Source organism: Carcharhinus amblyrhynchos, chromosome 2, assembly GCF_965287045.1.
Source record: "Carcharhinus amblyrhynchos chromosome 2, sCarAmb.v2.hapA, whole genome shotgun sequence".
NCBI lineage: Eukaryota > Metazoa > Chordata > Chondrichthyes > Carcharhiniformes > Carcharhinidae > Carcharhinus > Carcharhinus amblyrhynchos.
This window is the reverse complement of record NC_137325.1, coordinates 119,699,005-119,720,182: the sequence shown is the minus strand read 5'-3', so window position 1 is coordinate 119,720,182 and position 21,178 is coordinate 119,699,005. Positions and strand designations below refer to the sequence as shown.

Genomic DNA, 21,178 nt, shown 5'->3' with positions numbered 1-21,178 from the left:
TTTTAGATAAATCTTGTAAACTGTAGATGTACTTCAGCCAGCATTATCTTTTGAAAAAGGTCATAATATTGTAACTGAGTTAGTGCAAATAAGTTCAAACTCCCATAACCTTTGCATTCAAGTTAAGTATTAGTACTTGGGTTAATTGGGTTCATGATGACCACGAAACCATTGTTGATTGCCAGAAAAATCCATCTGGTTCACTCATTTCCTTTAGGGAAGGAATCTGCTTTCATGTGGTGTGGCCTACATGTGATTCCAGAGCCACAGCGATGTGGTTGACTCTCAACTGCCTCTGAAATGGTCTAGCAAGCCACTAGTTCAAGGGCAACTAGGGATGGGCAATAAATACTGACCAGCTAGTGGCACCCAAGTCTCACGAACGAATGAAAAAAAACATATGTTGTAAATTTTGAATCAGTGTGACATGGTTTCTGTTGTCAATAGGCATCAAAAAATTCAAGCTTACAAATGCATTCATATTCTCTAACAGTAGATTCAATTGAAATGAGCCCTGTTCTAAAGACATATTTGATTGTGCAAGGTTTAAAGTATCAGTAATGCTTGGGTAAAGCAGATAATGCACTTGTTCATTAACATGGAACACGACCATTTTACACCTTCATGTCTTTGATCTGGTTTGATTGAAAAGTCTCTGCAGGGGCAACTGACGAGAGGAAATAGATACTGGAAGCTTTATACCATAACTTCACTTCAGTTTCGTATAGTCAATAGGAAATAGACAGAAGTATTTGCCACCATCTTTTTCAAACATGAAAGGAAATTGTATAATTTTTCATACTGAGAAATATACCCTGAAGACACATAAAAACATAAGAAATAGGAGCAGGAATAGGCCATTTAGCCCTTCGAGCCTGCCCCGCCATTCAATAAGATCATGGCTGATCTGTTGTGGCTCAGTTCCACATTCCCGCCCTCTCTCCATAACCCTTAATCCCCTCTCTTATCAAAAACCCATCAACCCGCGTCTTAAAAATATTTAGTGAGGCAGCCTCCACCACTTCAACGGGCAGAGAATTCCAGAGATTCACCACCCTTTGAGTGAAGAAGTTCCTCCTCAACTCCGTTCTAAACCGCTCCCCCCGCCGCCTTTATCTTGAGGCTGAGCCCTCTAGTCCTACTGTCCTTTCTGAGCGGGAAGAGCCTCTCCACCTCTATCCTATCCATCCCATTCATCTTATGTCTCAATGAGATCTCCCCTCATTCTGCTAAACTCTAACGAGTACAAGCCTAGTTTATCCAGCCTCTCCTCATAGCTCAACCCCCTCAACTCCGGTATCAGCCTAGTAAACCTCCTCTGCGCTCCCTCCAAGGCCAAAATATCCTTGCGTAAGTGCGGCGACCAAAACTGCACACAGTACTCCAGCTGCGGCCTCACCAATGCCCTGTACAGCTGCAACAAGACCTCCCTACTTTTATATTCAATCCCCCTCGCTATGAAGGCCAGCATCCCATTTGCCTTCCTGACCACCTGCTGCACCTGTAGGCTGGGTTTTTGCGACTCATGCACAAGGACCCCGAGGTCCCTCTGCACCGTCGCATGCTGCAGTTTTTCGCCACGTAAGTAATAGTCCTTCCCACCATTATTCCTACCAAAGTGGACAACTTCACATTTGCCAATATTAAATTCCATTTGCCAGTTCCTGGCCCATTCGCCCAGCCTATCTAGATCCTTCTGCAGACTCTCCACACCCTCCGCACAATTTGCCGTTCCACCAATCTTGGTGTCATCAGCAAATTTCGACACCATACACTCGGTTCCCTCCTCCAGATCATCTATATAAATGGTAAATAGCTGAGGCCCCAGCACCGACTCCTGGGGCACTCCACTAGTCACCAACCGCCAATCCGAATAGCACCCGTTGACCCCCACTCTCTGCCTATTTGACAGCCAACCCTCTATCCACGCTAACACCCTACCCCCAACTCCATGCCCCCGACCTTCTGTAATAACCTCTTGTGAGGCACCTTGTCAAACGCCTTCTGAAAATCAAGAAACACCACATCCACTGGCTCTACTCTATCCGCTGCCCTAGACACATCCTCATAGAACTCCAATAAATTCGTCAGACATGACTTCCCCTTAATGAAGCCGTGCTGCGTCTGCTCTATCAAACAATTCTCCTCAAGATGCCTCGCTATTTTCTCCTTGATCACGGATTCTAACATTTTACCTACAACAGACATTAAACTAACCGGCCTATAGTTCCCTGCCTTTTGCCTGCCACCCTTCTTAAACAACGGCGTAACATTAGCCGTTTTCCAATCTTCCGGCACTTCTCCGGAATCCAGCGAGGTTTGGAAAATAATCACCAAGGCATCCACTATCACCTCCGCCATTTCTTTCAGAACCCTTGGATGCATTCCATCCGGTCCTGGGGACTTGTCCACAATCAATCCCTCCAGTCTGTCGAGCACCGCCTCTCTAGTAACAATCATGTCATTCAGACCCTCCATTCCTACCATCTTTCCATCGCTAACACCTGGCAAATTATTCACGTCCTCCTCTGTGAAGACTGAAACAAAGAAGTTATTCAAGGCCTCAGCCATTTCCCCATCCCCTACCACTAAGTCCCCCCTCTCATCCTCTAAGGGTCCAACGTTCACCCTAGCCAGCCTCTTCCTTTTTATGTATTTATAAAAACTCTTGCTATCCTTTTTTATATTAAGCGCTAGCCCAGCTTCATAGTTTATCCTACCCTTCTTTATCAACTTCTTTGTCATTCTTTGTTGACATTTAAACCTCTCCCAATCCTCTTCTCGCCCACTACTCTTAGCTACTCTAAACGCATCCGCTTTTAATTTAACACTTTCCTTTACCTCCTTCGTTATCCACGGCTGATTATCTCTCCTCCCATGATCCTTTTTAACCATCGGAATAAATTTCTGCTGAGCACCAAGAAAGATCTCCTTAAAGATCCTCCACTGTTCCTCAGCAGACCTACCTTCCAATGGGCTCCCCCAATCAACATTCACCAATTCCTACTGTACTCCCTCTGTTCAAAGGACGCATGTCTGGGAACCCACTTTCTCCTCCTCCATCTGCATCAGAAACTCCATCATACAATGATCACTCTTCCCAAGAGGATCCTTCACCGCAAGGTCCCTAATTCTACCCGCCTCATTACATAACACCAGATCCAAGATAGCTCGCTCCCTCATCGGCTCCAACACACTGTTCAAGGAAACTATCCCGGCAGCATTCCAAGAACTCCTCCTCGAGCCCACCGCGTCCAACATGGGTCGACCAATCAATATGTAGATTGAAATCCCCCATAATTATCGCCGTTCCATTCCTGCACGCCGCATTTATTTGCGCATTAACAGCCCGCCCCACCTCCAGATCATTATTTGGGGGCCTATAAACGACACCCACCAGCGTCTTCCTCCCTTTGCTGTTCCTAATCTCCACCCACAACGATTCCACTTTCTGCTCTTTGGTTCCTATATCATCCCTTACTACCACCCTGATGCTATCCTCAATCAGCAGAGCTACGCACCCCCCCTTTTTCCTCCTGCCTATCCTTCCTAAACACTTGATACCCCTGGACATTTTTTCTGCACCCTTTCCAAAATCTTCATTGTAGTCATGTTGGAATAATATGTTAGAACGTCTCCGGTTGATTAGACAGCGAAGTATGCTCATCAGCATCCTTTGGTAATGTTTCAAAGCATTTTACAGTTAATTTTGAAATAGTAATTAATGGTTGGTAAAAACAATAGTAAGTAATTTTTCATAGAGCAAGATCCCAAAAAAGACTTGCATTTATATTGCACCCTTCACATCCACTGGATTTCATAAAGTGCTTTAGAAATGTATTCACTGTTGCAATACAGGAAATGTTATGACATCCACACAAAGTTCCCACAATGAATGTTTTTGTGATGCTGAAGCAAGAGTTCCCTTCTCTTATACTCCAACCCCCTTGAAATAAGGGCCAACATTCCATTAGCGTTCCGGATTACCTGCTGCACCTGTAGCCCCTATCTGTTCGAAGCAACTAAGGATCTGGGTTGATGGTTGAATAACTAAGGGAGTTGAGACCTCCTTGGCTGCCAGGGAGCCATACATTATCAAAAATCACCTGTGTACCAATTGAGTAGAAGGCTTCTGGCTGACAAGTATTCCCATTTTGATTTGGGGCCTTTTTTGGCAAATTAGGTTTAAGCAACAACAACTTGCATCAAAGGAAAGCAGGCTAATTGGACTAAGGCTGTGGCTCTGTGTTCAAGATGCCAAAGCTAAGGAAATTAATGTGATCCTCCACTTGAGCAAACAGTGCATTAGTTACAGTCTTACTGCAGCTGACAAGGGAAAAAACAAACAGGTCTCCTGATGATCGCGGTAAGATACTGCGGCATAGAAGTTGAAAGCAGTTACCATGCAGCCATTGGCAATGCATTGAGTTTGACAGATCATGGCTCAAGTTGCTGCTGGACCATGCAACATATGTCTGTCACCACCTCATGGCTTCATGAGTCATCTTTGACACTGGTTTTCTGTTATATTGATGTCCTAGATCTGTACACCTGTCCCACTAGCAAGTTGCCCTGCCTCTCCTCCTCCTTTCTGGTGAATGGGCAAAAGCCCCTCCCTCCTGACCTGCCTTCCAGATGCTCAGAGACTGGCTTTTTTGGCTTCTGAGAGGGTGCCACGTCCATCTTTTATGTTCCTTTGCTAGTGCTATGCACCTTTTCTCCAACACAAGGGTTTTCTTGCCACCTGTGTCCACAAGTCAGGGGCCAAAAATAACTACCCCGCGAGACAAGAAGTGCCTCCCCCACCACCTCCTATTTGTCAGGTTAAATGAAAGAAGTTGGAATTTATTTAGTTGGACAGTGAATAAAATTTCAAAAGCAAGTTGCACAGGGGACTCTACCTCTCCAAAGGGGCACCTCAGTTATTCAAAGAAATGCTCAAAGGTCAGACCTACTTTTACCAGGTCTACTTTCCACACTTGGGTTTCAACACTCCTAGCCCATCAAAATCTGAATGGAGTGGAAGCAGCTACTGACAAGGCCGCTGCCCCATGAAATATCCTGGCAAAAATGGAAAGTGCCATGTTCAGAGTGGAAATTAGGATTTTTGGCCAGTACCACTATTTTTGTCTTGACAGACAGCCTTCTCCATGGTGCCAAAAAATCTGGACCTATGACTCTGTAGAAGAGATAGCTATCTCACCTGAAGGACAGCACCGTCGACACCCTACACTACAGCACACAAGATACTGATACTCTGTTCCTTGTGTGGGACTTGAACCCATCAAGCCTCCAACCCAGAGGTCTTAAAAAAACCAAAAGTTGAGTCTTTCAGATCCTTTTCACAAACCTCATTACTAAAATGATCTTTCTGACTGACCTTCTAAAACTATAATAGTGGAAATTTCAAGGAGAAATGAAAAAAAACACAAACTAGTCAAGAGATGTATGATCTCAGCTAAAGTATTACATTTGAAACCCAATTTTTTGTATGAAAAATGACCGCATATGGGAGTCCAAGAATGAAACCTTATTTAATGTTATCCCAGGAATTACATAATCCAAGTTATACAGCATTCCTAGAGTGAAACTGTCAAAACATTAGTCACTTACTGGTAAACATTACCAGCTGGAAAGCTGAGGCCAAAAGTTCAACCTATGACCCCTCTGACTGGTTCGTTCACTTGACACAGGTTGGATGCAATTTTTACATGAGCCTCAGAAGAAAACCTTTTTGGTTTGGTGGTTTATGTTCTTTAACTTGCTCTCCGTGGTCATTCCAAAAGAAATTTCAGATTTTGCTAGCCATTGTGCTGTTGATTACTGAAACAGGAAATTTGCCACGTAAATGGAACTCTTGACAGCCTTATCCAAAATGATGGTGACTTAATACTCTGGACATTCAACAATGCTTGAATGGTGCATCTCACAAGAGGTTAGCAATTTATATAATATCCACCAGCAAAAACGTAACCTTAAGTGTGGGCAAGTGTAGAAATTTAGATAAATGTTATTCCATAAATCTATCAGTATGGTCTCCTGCTATGTACAATTTGGTAGCGCATTCTCTGGAACTGGCTTTGAAAATTTATTGACTGCCATAGATTCCATGACGCATTCTTGTGAACAAATTCTAACCAAGACTGAGGAAAATACACTCAAATCCTTTTAGAATAATGATCCTTTTACTCCGTTAAATTTGGTTCAATGTGGAGCACAGCTTCCCACAGATTGACAGCTTCACAGTATTCGGCAAACGTTGGCAGGCTATTTGACTGTGGACACCTCTGGCAAGCTCAATTCTGTCTTCACCTGATGGAGACTACTAATTAGCAATCAGCAACAGATATCCTGCTTGGTTTTTGCACAGCTGAGACTAGTTCACATGCACTAAAAGCAATTTAAGTACTGCGATTATTAGTCCTGCTGAGATCAGCTACTGCAGCACAGATAAGGAACTGAACCGAGGAACTTTTCATTTAGCTAAGTAAGGTTAGATGATGCAGGGTGGAAACAGACTTCTGTGGAGCATTAGCACATGATTTGCACCAAATGTCTTGATTCTGTGCTGTATTGAAAAGTTAAAGTTTATTATTAGTCACAAGTAGGCTTACATTCACACTGAATGAAGATGCTGTGAAATTCCCCAATAATCGATGCCGTTACATTGCTATTTCCGGAGGTACAAAACAAACAACTGATTGGTCATTACCGTCCATAATTTAAAGACTCACTCGCAGTATCTTACCACCTGAGTAATTTCAGATCTTTTAAACAAACGTTTGGAAGGACAGTGCGGTGGCATAGTAGTTAGCACTGCTACCACGCAGCGCCAGGTACCCACATTCAATTCCAGCCCTGTGTGACTATTTGTGTGGAGTTCACACGTTCTCCCTATGGCTGCGTGGGCTTCCTCCAAGCGCTATGGTTTCCTCCCACTGAGCAAAGATGTACAGATTAGGTGGATCGACTATGCTAAATTTGCCTTAGTGTCAGGAGGATTAGTGGGGTAAATGCAGGGATAGGGCAAGGGTGGGATTATTGTCGGTGCAGGTTCAATGGGCCAACTGGCCTTCATTTTGTATAGTGTGGATTGTATGATTTTATGAACTGTAATTGCAAGCTTTAAAAATTATGCAAAGGCAAAATAGCCCCACGGAAATGGCCAATTTGAACACATCTAGTACTAAGCCATAACTTGAAATCAAAGACACAGCATACAAGGATACTGAAAATTAGTAGTATTGACACAAGACATGTATAATGATCGGTTCAGGCAAGATAAGAAAAGGAGCAATGACAAATATTTTTCATTCTGATTTTCTTTCCTCTTAGCCGAAATTCACAGATTCCAATGAGTTTTCTTGACCAGTAATATGGGAAGTAGCTTACTCAGCTGGAAATTGAGAAAATGATAGGTCATTCCAAAGATAGTCGCAGCATTCTCTGACTGAGGTCAGTGACTCAGTATTTCAGAAGTAGGTCTTAAACAAATGGTTATACCAGTTGGACCAAAACAACTGGCACAACCAAAGCCTCACCACAAGGTTGATAAAAAAATAATAAGGTCACGGAAAAACCAAATGAATTCTGCTCAGTCACTTCAAACAATATTGGCAATGCCTCAAATGGTGCCCGTAACACAAAAATCAGTTCAATGGGAAAATATGTTCTCTTGGGTTGAAAGAAGTCCCTGGCCTTGTGTGTTTTTTGGATTTAGAAAGGAGGACCAATTCCAAAGAGTGACTTCTAGTGCAAGTGCATGTGTGTCAAGCAACATGGTTACCTTTTCAAACATGTCCCATTTCAAGATATATATCTCCTGAGTATTGGTGGTGTTGGTAGATTTTGGTGCACTTTTAATTCCCTAAAATCAAATCTGCATGTATAATTGCAATACAAAGCTGTTTCAAAGGTCAAAATGGTGAAGTTATTTGTTAGTAATTAATATGGGAAAAGAAAAAAAAAGTATTTTCCTACTGAAGAAGTGATGCGGGGGGGGCGGTGTGGAGAGAAAAAAAAAAATAAGGGATAAATAAATCTTTTGGTACCAGCTGAGGCATAGATTACAAAAGCAGGGAAGTCATGTTGGAGTTGTACAGAACTTTGGTGAGACTACAGCTAGAGTACTGTGTGAAGTTCTGGTCACCACATTATTGAAAGGATGCAATTGCACTGGACTGGATGCAGAGGAAATTCACAAGGATGGTGCCTGGGATGGAACATTTAAGTTGAGAGGCTGTGTAGACTTGATTTGTTTTCATTGGCGCAGAAAAGGCTGAGGGGCGACCTGATCAAAGTATACAAGATTATGAGAGACAATGGACAGAGTAGATAAGGAGTAGCTCTTCTCCTTAGTTGAAGGGTCAGTCACAAGGGAACATAGGTTCAAGGTGAGGGGCAGGGGTTTTGGGGGGCATGAGAAAATTTTTTTTACCCAGGTGGTGGTGACATGTGCTGCCAAGGAGAATGGTGAAGGCAGGTTGCCTCACATCCTTTAAAAAGTACTTGGATGAGTACTTGGCACATCATAAAATTCAGGGCTATGGGCTGGTAAATGAGGATTAGGTGGGAGTTCAGGTGTTTCTGATGTGTCTGTGCGGACTTGATGGGTCGAAGGGCCTCTTCTGCACTGTATGGTTCTATGATTCTGTACCTTCATGAATGCTACTCAAAGACACCTTTAAATTGATTGATAAACTTACTTTCGTGATAATAAAAGGAGAAAAATCAACTAAATGTTACTAAGTTATGACAACTTGAATTTACATTAGGCATGAATTTTCTGGATGGCTTAACCCATCCCCGCTGACTCTGACTGGCCCCATTGCCATTTCATGTCAATTTGAGCATCAACTCACAGTTGGCAAATCTTCTGTCTGCCTTGGGAGGAAACCATGCCTTGGAGAGCCACAACTCTCCAGTCTGTCCTGGCACAGTGCTGCAGTGGCCAGAAGGGGTACAGCAGCATTCAGCCTCAGACAAAGTCTCAGGACCACATTTGACTAAGTCTTGGGAGGACTCAGGGCAGGAAGATAGGGGGTGCCCGGGAAGGACCAGAAGCGAGGTGATCTCAGCACTGGGGGGCTGGGGCAGGGTGCGGGTGGGAGGTGTGTGCATGGGAATGTTCAGATTGGATGGATGGCTGCCCCAAATCTGAAGGGATCATAAAATGGCTACTTAAGGGCCTTATAATAGGGGAAGGATGAGTCATCCATGTTAACCCCTGCCCATCCCACCCTGAAACTGCAACTGTGTCAGGGCAGGCGGGATTCCAGAGGGAATCCATTCCATTTAATTTTATCATTTAGATGTGCCTTATTCTCCTTTTTCTCAAAAAGGAAATTCAATTGCAGCATGAAGTATTTCTGAAGGGAGTCACCTGTCATGCATTCCGAGGTGATGGTAGAGGTAGAAACAAATCAGACAAGCAACAGCGATTGAAGATACAGTACATTGTATTAAGAATCCTCTTTTGCAATCTGCTTGAGGCACTTAGACACCAAAAATAATTCTGTACCTACCACTGTGGATGCGTAAGTGCTCCTTTAGATGATGCTTGTATTTAAATGCTTTTCCACATTCAGTGCACTTGAATTTCCGGTTCCCACCCGTCTGTGTTACAACATGGCGCTTAAAGAAAAATTAAAAGAGAAAGGTAAGCAAATGCTTCTTTAATTGATTATTTTAGATTTGCCAGTAAAGATTATATACCATATATTTTAGTCTAAGACTAAATTTTAAGTTAAAAAGTTAGGATGCACGAGTAATAGTTTTGAAGGGTTGAAATTAACTCTCATTGTCTCACTACCAGAGGTTGGAGACTGTTCCTGCTGATCCCACCCCCAAAATTAGCACAAATGGAGCCAGACTGACACTAGTGTACACTAAATATATCAAAAAAGCAAAAGGTGTATTACAAAACGTATACAATTTAAGTCTGTTCCCTTTTACACTGTCCTCAACCACTAAAGCCATACAGGGTCCACCCCTGGTGCTTTAAAGCATAAACCACATCCATGGCAATCACCATTTTGCGCTTGGCGTGTTCAGTGTAGGTCACTGAGTCCCTGATCACATTCTCCAAAAACACCTTCAACACCCCGTGGACCATCTTGTAGATCAAGCCAGAGATATGCTTGACGCCTCTGCAGTGAGCCAAACGCCTGATGGCAGGCTTGGTAATGCCTTGAATATTATCGCAGAGCACCTTGTGGTGCCACTTGGCTCTGCCTTTACCAAGCCCTTTACCACCTTTCCCTCTACCTGACATGATCAATACCAAACGATCATATATACAATTTACTTAAGCTTCTTTCATAGCATAGGATATTAATTAGAAGCAGAGCATCCTGCAATAATGCATCAATTTTAATGTTAAAACTCAAAATAAAACACCCTCATGTTCCGAATCAACACTGTATCCCAATCTACTTGAATTGCACCATCGACATCATCATCAGCAATCATGCCGTCATCGATCCGGCCTTCATTATGAGCCTACTCATTTTGGGAGGGTTCTTCGAGTATTACCATAGGTTTAAGATTTACCCTGCCAGACATGCATGGTAATAAACTGAATCTACTCTGCATGGCCAATTACGTTCAGGAAGATTTTTCTCTTCAACTCGGCTCACTGTTTGACTGGCTGCCATGTCAAAATTCATGGGAGTCTCATCCACATTCCCAATATAAGACAATCTATATCCATCCTTTTCCCTTTTGTCTATGTTTTATTACTGTATAAACTGCTGAAATGCGATAAAACCATCAAATTCTGCTTGGAGGTATTGTGAAATATTGGTCATATGTCACAGTACAAAATTGCTTTTCATTATAAACCTGGTACACCAATCTGCAATGTCTAATTTTCTTGCTTGTTTCAGGACAAAGATTCTGATAGATACTAGAGAAACTGAAAGTCCGTTCTGGCAATTTTCATTGATGTATTTTGCAATTTCATTTTCCTACTGCTGATGCAAATGAGGCTTTCCTCTGCACGTTTATCCTTGGGCATCTGCCTAAGTTTGAGGGGGTGGGGGGTGGTGGTGGTGGGTACATCTTCTCTAACATCTTGAAATCTCTGTGCCACCATGTGACAGCTAGTCTCACAGCATCAGGGACCCTGGTTCAATTTCAGCCTTAGGTGACAGTCTGTCTGGAGTTTGCATGTTCTGTGTCTGTGTGGGTTTCCTCCCACAGTCCAAAGATGAGAGTCAGGCAGATTGGCCATGCAAAATTGTCCCTTAGTGTTAAGATCATCAGGATAAATATGTGGGGTTACAAGGATAGAGCGTGGGTAGGATTGTTGGTGGTACATACTCGATGGGCCAAATGACTTCCTTCTGCACTGTAAGGATGCAATGATTCTATGAAGTCACATTGACCTGCTTTCACTTATATGGATGGGGAGTGCACTGTCAATTGCGTAGAGGCAGGAAAATATTTTCAGGGTAGAATTGACAGAATGACTGTTCCATTCCACATTCTTGTCTCAGTATTACTTAAAGTGGGCTGTTTTTGTTTAAAAACTCCAACCTTTAATTGTGTCTATAAAGGGCATGCATATGGGAGGATAATTTCAATATACCAGAGTCATCAAGGTTATCTTTAAATCACTGTAGTGTTGCTCACCTTCATTCTTGCCCTTCTCATTTGCTAACTGAAACTCTAACCATCATTATTCAAATACCTTGAGTCTACTATCTTCCTCAAACCTCTAGCTCTATTCCTCCTGCCCTATGTAACCAAGTTCTACAACTAACCATGTTCCCATTTTAGTCCAACTTTATTTCCACAGTCCATTGTATATACATTTTAAGGTTCTTTTCCACCATTTCAAATCCCTCAGTTGTCTTGCCTCAATTTGTTTCAGCAATTTTAATTCACCATATATTGCAGTCGATTCCCTTCACTCCTCCAACTCAACATTATTGTTCCTATTTCACTCATCATTGAAAGCCAACATTCAAATTTTTTCTTAGCAGCTCTCTCCCCAAAGCACTTATCTTCCTATTTTCTCCTTTTTTCCAAAAGCCTTCTTAATAGCTACCAGACCATGCCATCAATTTATTTAGCACCTTACAGCTTTCACATCTCCTTTATGGGGGCCTGTTCTTCCTCTTGTTAAGTGCTGTAAGATGCTTCACGCAAAATGTGCTGCATAAATGCAAGCTATTTTTATCTTTCCTCTTTCCCATGGAGACCTGCCATTTTCCATTTCTCTAGTCTGCAGGGAGCTGCCCAGCTGGCATAAGATATGAGCATCAATAAGCAGCTCTTTAGGAAATCCCACAGATCAGGATCCTTTCTGACCCTAATACTGATGTGCTGGATTCTCTATAGAATTGTTCAGTGACACTTGTGTAATTGTCATCAACTGAACAGTTCCCTTGGAGTTGGGACACCCAAACAGCAGATCTCCAGTGGGAAGGAAAAGGGCACTTTTAACTGAAACTCATCTTTTACAAGTTAGCACTTTAACTATTTATTATCCATACTTGAGGGCAACACTGACCCCGGGGGGTGCAGTTTTTTCTATACTTTCCATCTCCTTTAACGAGTTACGACTTTTAGCCAGACCGCATTATGAAGACAACACTTCCACATCTGCGAACAAAGGGAATGCCTATACAAAGTCAGTTAATATTATGCAATATCAATGAAAGGCATAACTTGCAACCTCACTTATCTTTAAAAGCAAACCTTAATAGCTCAATTAAAATGAACATCATTAGGCATTATATTCTTCCATATAGAATGCTGTTTTGGTAACATCACTGGACTAGTGATCCAGAAACCCAGGCTAATACCTTGGGAGAAAAGAGTGCATCAAGAAGCCCAAACTGTCCACTGGCTGATGTCATACCTAGCATATAGGAAAAGATGGTTGTGATTGTTGGGGATCAATCTTCTCAGTTTCATGACATCACTGTAGGAGTTCCTTAGGGTTATGCCCTAAGCCTGACCATCTTCAGTTGTTTCATCAATGATCTTCCTTCCACCATAAAAGTCAGAAGTGGGGATGTCTGCTGATGATTGCAAAATATTCAGTGCCATTGGTGACTCTTCAGACACTGAAGCAATCCATGCCAATGTGTAGCAGCACAGAGTACAGGAATGAGATAGAGATTGTGGTGAACTGGTGCAGTAACACTAATCTCTTCCTCAATGTCAACAAAATGTAGAAGGTTGTCATTGACTTCAGGAGGGGTATAGGAGAACATGCTCTCGTCTACGTCAATGGGTACGAAGTAGAAAGGGTCAAGAGCTTCAAGTTTTTAGGTATCCAGATCGCCAACAATCTGTCCTCGTCTCCCCACGCTGACACTACAGTTAAGAAAGTCCACCAACGCCTCTACTTCCTCAGACGATTAAGAAAATTTGACATGTCAGCTATGATTCTCACCAAGTTTTACAGATGCACCATAAAAAGCATTCTTTCTGGCTGTATCACTGCTTGATATGGCTCCTGTTCTGCCAAGACCACAAGGAACTACAAAAGGTCATGAATGTAGCCCAATCCATCATGCAAACCAGCCTTCCATCCACTGACTCGCTCTACGCTTCCCACTGCCTTGGCAAAGCAGCCAGCATAACAAAGGACCCCAAGTACCCCAGACATTCTCTCTTCCACCTTCTTCCGTCAGGAAAGAGATACAAAGATCTGAGGTCATGTACCAGCTGACTCAAGAACAGCTTCTTCTCTGCTGCCGTCAGACTTTTGAATGGACTTATCTTGCATTAAGTTGATCTTCCTCTATAGCCTAGCTGTGACTGTAACACTGCATTCCACACTTTCCTTTTCTATGAATGGTATGTTTTGTCTGTATAGCACACAAGAAACAAATCTTTTCACTGTATGCTAACACATATGACAATAAATCAAATCAAAACCTGGACAACATTCAGGTTTGAACTAATAAATGGCAAGTAACAATTGTATCATACAAATGCAAAGCAATGATCCAATAAGAATCTATTTCCCTATGACATTCACTGGCATTACCAGTGCTGAATCCCCTACTATACTGCAGATTACCATTGACCAGAAACCTGTCGTATAAATACTGTGGTTACAAGAGCAGGTCAGAGACTGGGAATTCTGTGGCAAGTAACTAATCTCTTGACTCCCCAAAACCTGTTCACCATATGCAAGTACTCTCCACATAGTTAGAATAGATAAATGGAATTCCAACAACACTGGAAATGTTTGACAACATCTAATCTATCCAATACATCCATCATTTCAATTCCAAACACCTTTAGCATCTGAATTACTTCCTCTTTTACCTGGGTAGCATCTTGTTGCTTGGGAAAGACAGATGATTTTCTTGTGGATGATGATGTCTTAGCACAAAATTGTTAAATCATTAGCAACATTTGCACAGGACTTCATTTTTTTATAAGAATATAAACTGGTGCCATGTAGGTGATACAGTAGTGGAGGAATTACTTTACGCAGTCTTGCAATGTTTGCAGGCTAGCCAGGGAACGGGATCTGGTGGATGAGATTAGTATTTGGGTGCTCTATGTGACTACCCTATACATGAATAATTCACTCTCTTTTTGGCTGCTTTGCTATAAGTTTGTAACAGTCTGATGGAAAAATAACTTACCACTAAAATTAATATCAACTAACATTTATGTAGTACTACTAATGTAGTAAAACATTGCAAAACATCTCTCAGTAATGTTAATCAGACAGCATTCCACAGTGAAACACAAGGTACTAAGCCAAGTGATTAAAAGCTTAGTCACAGAAGCAGGTTTTAAGCAACAAACAGAAGTTACAGAAAGTAGTAGCAAGGTTAGGGAAGGGATTCCACAGCCTAAATCCCAGACAACTGAAGACATGACCCGCAAAGGTAACAGTGGGCAAAGGCTAGAAGAAGTGGTAGAAGGTGACAAAGAAGGCTATTGAGAAACTTAATTGCAAGGATGAGAATTTTAAATTCAAGCATTACCAAACTGGAAGCCAATGCAGTTCAGTGGGTACCAGAGTGGTAAGTGAGAAAGTGAACAAGCAGCACACTCTTGGATGAGCTGACCTTTACAGAGGGTGAAAGCTGAGAAACCAACCAGAAGCATATTTGAATATTCAAGTCTGGAGGTACTAAGTGATGGGCCAAGACAAAAGTTAGAGATAGGTACTTTCACTCCCATAACTGGAAATGTTCAGTTTTGCTGTGGGATGCTTTATTTTCCTACTTTCCTGTCATTAAACAGAACCAGTACAGGAATATTTAATTGCTTGTTTTGTTCTACCTGATCTCGCCCTGACTTATGTGAAGCCATGTGACGATCCAGTTGTGTCCTGTAGGCAAACGTGTAGCTGCAAAGGGAACAGCTGAAGTTGTCTTCATTTTTTTCATGGCGATATTTAATGTGCTCTTTTAATGAAGTCAAGCGCTTGTAGCCTCTATCACAATATGGGCAGGTAAGAAGCTGAGCAAAAGCATCAGGAGTTCCTAAAAAACATGAAATAACATCCATGTAAATATTCAATTTTAAACAATTTCTAAAGATGGAGTTGGTTAATATTATGTTCTCAAAATAACTAAAATTGATTTAAAAAGCAAGCAAATCCAATTATTTTTTCCTCCATGGTGCCATAAATTTAGACATATTATACATACATTTGCTCAAATACTTGCATAGAAGCTATCTGCAAACATGGATAGTGCTCAATTTTGCTTCTCTATTTCCCAGTTAAAAGAAACAAGTGTTAATTACATTTTAGCTTGTAGATATATTGCAAAAACAAAAATTAAAGCTTGTATGTCTGAGTCCAAAGGTTGAAATCCAAGGTAGTTGGACAGAAGGTGTCTTTTTCTTTTGCAACAGGAATCAATTTCAGAATATTGCAGGATATACATTTCTGCATTTAAAAGGGGCAATGCAGCTTCAGTTGATTGATTAACTCAGTATAGCATCTGAGTTCAACCCAGGAGTTGCACTGGTTGTATTTTTGCCTTGTACTCACTTCAGTTCAACAAGGACGATTTATCGACACAAGTTTTGCTTTCGTGCTAGTACTTATTGTGGTCCCATTCTGAGCCATGTAGAACTCTTTTTATATTTTACAAATCAGAAAATTAAGATGTGACGCATTCATGGAATCAGGAATATACAAAAATTACACTGACTGCAAATCTCATACCAAACACAAAAACTTCAATTTTATACAGGGGATGTTCTATGGCATTGTTCACCAGAATAGGAAAGAAATATCTTCCACTTTTTTAGACTTTACTAAAATGAACAGCAGAGATGGCTGCATCGGATTTATCAGCTCGAATAAGAACATAAGAACATAAGAAATAGGAGCAGGAGTAGGCCATCTAGCCCTTCGAGCCTGCCCCGCCATTCAATAAGATCATGGCTGATCTGTTGTGGCTCAGTTCCACTTTCCCGCCCTCTCCCCATAACCCTTAATCCCCTCTCTTATCAAGAACCCATCAACCCGCTTCTTAAAAATATTTAGCGAGGCAGCCTCCACCACTTCAACGGGCAGAGAATTCCAGAGATTCACCACCCTTTGAGTGAAGAAGTTCCTCCTCAACTCCGTTCTAAACCGCCTCCCCTTTATCTTGAGGCTGTGCCCCCTAGTCCTACTGTCTTTTTTGAGCGGGAAGAGTCTCTCCACCTCTATCCTATCCATCCCATTCATCATCTTATACGTCTCAATGAGATCTCCCCTCATTCTTCTAAACTCTAACGAGTACAAGCCTAGTTTATTCAGCCTCTCCTCATAGCTCAATCCCCTCAACTCCGGTATCAGCCTAGTAAACCTCCTCTGCACTCCCTCCAGGGCCAAAATATCCTTGCGCAGGTGCGGCGCCCAAAACTGCACACAGTACTCCAGCTGCGGCCTCACCAATGCCCTATATAGCTGCAGCAAGACCTCCCTACTTTTATATTCAATCCCCCTCGCTATGAAGGCCAGCATCCCATTCACCTTCCTGACCACCTGCTGCACCTGCAAGCTAGGTTTTTGCGACTCATGCACAAGGACCCCGAGGTCCCTCTGCACCGTCGCCTGCTGCAGTTTTTCGCCACGTAAGTAATAGTCCTTCCTACCATTCTTCCTACCAAAGTGGACCACCTCACACTTGCCAACATTAAATTCCATTTGCCAGTTCCTGGCCCATTCGCCCAGCCTATCTAGATCCTTCTGCAGACTCTCCACACCCTCCGCACAATTTGCCTTTCCCCCAATCTTGGTGTCATCAGCAAATTTCGACACCCTGCACTCGGTTCCCTCCTCCAGATCATCTATATAAATGGTAAATAGCTGAGGCCCCAGCACCGACCCCTGGGGCACCCCACTAGTCACCAACCGCCAATCCGAATAGCACCCATTGACCCCCACTCTCTGCCTCCTATTTGACAACCAATCCTCTATCCACGCTAACACCCTACCCCCAACTCCATGTCCCCTGACCTTCTGCAATAACCTCTTGTGAGGTACCTTGTCAAACGCCTTCTGAAAATCCAGAAAGACCACATCCACCGGCTCTCCTCTATCCACTGCCCTAGACACATCCTCATAGAACTCCAGTAAATTTGTCAGACACGACTTCCCTTTAATGAAACCGTGTTGCGTCCGCCCTATCAAGCAATTCCCTTCAAGATGCCTCGCAATTTCCTCCTTAATGACGGATTCTAACATTTTACCTACCACAGATGTTAAACTAACCGGCCTATAATTCCCCGCCTTTTGCCTGGCACCCTTCTTAAACAACGGCGTAACATTAGCCGTTTTCCAATCTTCCGGCACTTCCCCGGAATCCAGCGACGTCTGGAAAATAACCACCAAGGCATCCACTATAACCTCCGCCATTTCTTTCAGAACCCTCGGATGCATTCCATCCGGTCCTGGGGACTTGTCCACAATCAGCCCCTCCAGTCTGTCGAGCACCACCTCTCTAGTAACAGTAACGTCATTAAGACCCTCCATTCCTACCACCTTTCCATCTCTAACACCCGGCAAATTATTCACGTCCTCCTCCGTGAAGACAGAAACAAAAAAGTTATTCAATACCTTAGCCATATCCCCATCCCCTACCACTAGGTCCCCTTTCTCATCCTCTAAAGGACCAACGTTCACCCTAGCCAGCCTCTTCCTTTTTATATATTTATAAAAACACACAATGCAACCTCAATCTTTTCCATTGTAGAATGACTAACTGCTTTGGATACACATTTAACTTTGTTCAATTTTGAGCATTAATTTTCTGCTGTGCTTTGGATCCCTCTATCTTGCCCAACAGTCTGGGGACATCCAAGGTAAATGCTGAACCTGAGAGAATTCATGCATGTTTTATTTACAGGTGCAAATGGTAACAGACCTGATGCAATTGAGCAACATATTTAAGCAAACACAAGGCATGATTCAGCTACATGCAGGCAGGGATACTCAAGGATAGAGGTGAGCATGAAGTTCAGCAGGTGGAGTTAAACAGTGTTAGTTCAATTCCAAGAGCAATGAGTAAAATTGGTTTTCTGAATTAAAAACAAAAGTTGCTGGAAATACTCAGCAAGTCAAGCAGCATCTGTGGAGAGAATCATAGAATCCCTACAGTGCAAAAGGACAACATTTGGCCCATCGAGTCTGTACTGACCAAAGTCCCATCAAGGCTCCATCGCCACAATCCCATGCATTTACCCTGCTAATCCCCCTACCACTAGGGAGAATTTAACATGGCCAATCCACCTAACCTGCATATCTTTGGACTGTGGGGGGGAACCAGAGCACCTGGAGGAAACCCATACAGACATGAGGAGAATGTGCAAACTCCACACTGACAGTGACCCAAGGCTGGAATTGAACCTGGGACCCTGGTGCTGACAGGCTAACCACCGTGCCATCCAAAGAAACAAGAACTGACATAACAGGTAGATGACCTTTTATTAGAATTGACCTGAAACACACACATTCTCTCTCTCCACAGATCTGCCTGACACGTTGAGCATTTGCAGAATTTTTTTGTTTTGGTCATTGATTGCAAGCATTGCAGAATTTTGCTTGTGTCTTGATTTTCTGACTAGTGTTTTGCTCATTCACAATGTAAACCACATCTTACTTGTAGTGGTTCTTTCATGGACAAGTGAAAAAAAGCTGATCTATTTTCCTCTGCTTTGATTTATCATTGTCACATAAATTAGTATATCTGGTTGTCAGAGCACCAAGAACAGACTGCAATCTGAGGTTAGACGCCCAGTGCGTGGATTACAGTATTATTTTGTTAACGTATAGATTGTACTGTTTAAAAGTCATGACTCAGTAAAGTAAAATTCAGCCCTATAGACAAAGCACACCATTCATAAAGGAAAGGAGTGGGTGCAAAATGTAGTGCCATAGTCTTAATATAAAGTAGGTCCATACAAAAGTCTAATGGCAGCAGGGAAGAAGTTGTTTTCAAGTCAGTTTCTTCTTCAAAAAAATATAAGTTACCATTTTCTTCTTGTCCACAAGTTTCCGGCGTGCCTCGTCTATGCTGCTCTTCTGGTGCTTCAGGGAAAATGACAGCAGTGTCGCCTTGCTGAAGGTATTCTTGCACATTTGGATCATGGCTCTGCTCATCTCCTGCAGTAGAATTTTGGAAGCAATTCTCTCCATCAGAATCACAGCCTTCTTCATTAACTATTGAAAAATATTCAAAGTTATTGACAGCATTGTTCCAAATCAAGTAATTTTACAAACCTTTCTGAAGTTCTTCAACATGAATGTAAAGATTCAAAATTATTTTTAATTACATAATTCAGACTGGGCAGGAATAGATTGAATGGCCTGTTTTATACATAAAATTTTATGATTTTAAAATTAAGACTTTGGTTTTAATTGATAGAGATCTAAAAGCTTAGCCAAGCAGTAACATGTTTGCTTCTTAGTTAGCATTCTTGCTTTGTAGTTTCAAACCTCACTCAAGAACGTAAGCATACGATCTAGGTGGTACTTAGGTGCAATACAGGAGAATATTTCAGTGCTAAGAGAATATTTTCAGCTAAAATATTAAACTTGGGTTTCCCCTGCCACATACAATGCTTGATGCTGGAAAGCTCACGGGAATACAGAAGAATTGGGAGCTCTCTTGATGTCTCAACTTCTTTTGATCAGGTCACTATTTGAATATAAATGTTTCCTTCTAAAAGACAGTAGCAATAGAATGCTTCAAGTTTTGCAATGCAGTTACAAGAACAGTGGTTAGCACTGCTGCCTCAGTGCCACGGGCCTAGGTTTGATTCTTGGCTTGGGTCGCTGTCTGTGCGGAGTCTGTACATTCTTCCCGTGTCTACATGGGTTTCCTCTGTTTTCCTCCCACCATCCGAAAGACGTGCGGGTTAGGTGCATTGGCCATACTAAACTCTCTCTTGGTGTACCAGGACAGGTACCAACGTGTGGCAACTAGGGGATTTTCACAGTGACTTCACTGCAGTGTTATTGTAAACTTATTTGTGACAATGATAAATAACTGTAAATTACATGTGCTGTACTTAAATTTTAAGTAGGATACCTGCCCCATGAGATTTTTTTGCAAAAAAAAACTCAGCTGAAATATTTTGGGATTTTAGATCATTTGTTGCTCATAGTAAGGATTTGGGAAAGAACTATGTTCAAGTTTGATTTGATTGATTATTGTCACACATTTTAGTATACAGTGAAAAGTACTGTTTCCTGTGTGCTATACAGACAAACCGTTCATAGGGAAGGAGAGAGTGCAGAATATACTGTTACAGTCATATCTAGGGTGTAGAGAAAGATCAACTTAATGTGAGGTAGATCCATTCAAAAGTCTGATGGCAGCAGGGAAGAAATTGTTCTCGAGTTGGTTGGTACGTGACCTCAAAACTTGATTTTTGTTTCAAGAAGCCGCAAGCAATGAAAATGTGCCGTTATGCCAGATGAATCAGCTCATGGAATGTTGCAGCTCACTGCATTATTCAAATCACTATTAGGGTCTCATTGTTCTCCGGAGCAGTGTACTGGTGTCTGGTGAGTGTAAACTGCGAGTGTACTGTTTTCTCCCAATTGCATTGCTGGTTCGCGGGTTTTTTTTTGCATTTTGCGCTTTCCGTAGCAGGTCCTAAGTGCAAGGGCTGTTGGGAAGGGAGCGCGGGAGTACAAAAACAAGGCCACAGTAGACAGTATCGGGAGCGGGCAGCGGAGTGAGGC

The 21,178-nt window shown here is 42.3% G+C and overlaps 1 protein-coding gene across 1 annotated transcript in view; it reads right to left on the bottom strand.

Moving 5' to 3' along the window:
- Nucleotides 1-21,178, bottom strand: part of zeb1b (zinc finger E-box binding homeobox 1b) — a 155,875-nt gene that overhangs the window by 10,930 nt on the left and 123,767 nt on the right. Inside the window, exons 4-6 of the mRNA XM_080212014.1 lie at nucleotides 19,460-19,648; nucleotides 15,268-15,470; nucleotides 9,525-9,633 (exon numbers count right to left, since the gene is read on the bottom strand). Coding sequence (XP_080068140.1) covers nucleotides 9,525-9,633; nucleotides 15,268-15,470; nucleotides 19,460-19,648 — 501 coding nt within the window. The remainder of the gene's footprint in view (nucleotides 1-9,524; nucleotides 9,634-15,267; nucleotides 15,471-19,459; nucleotides 19,649-21,178) is intronic.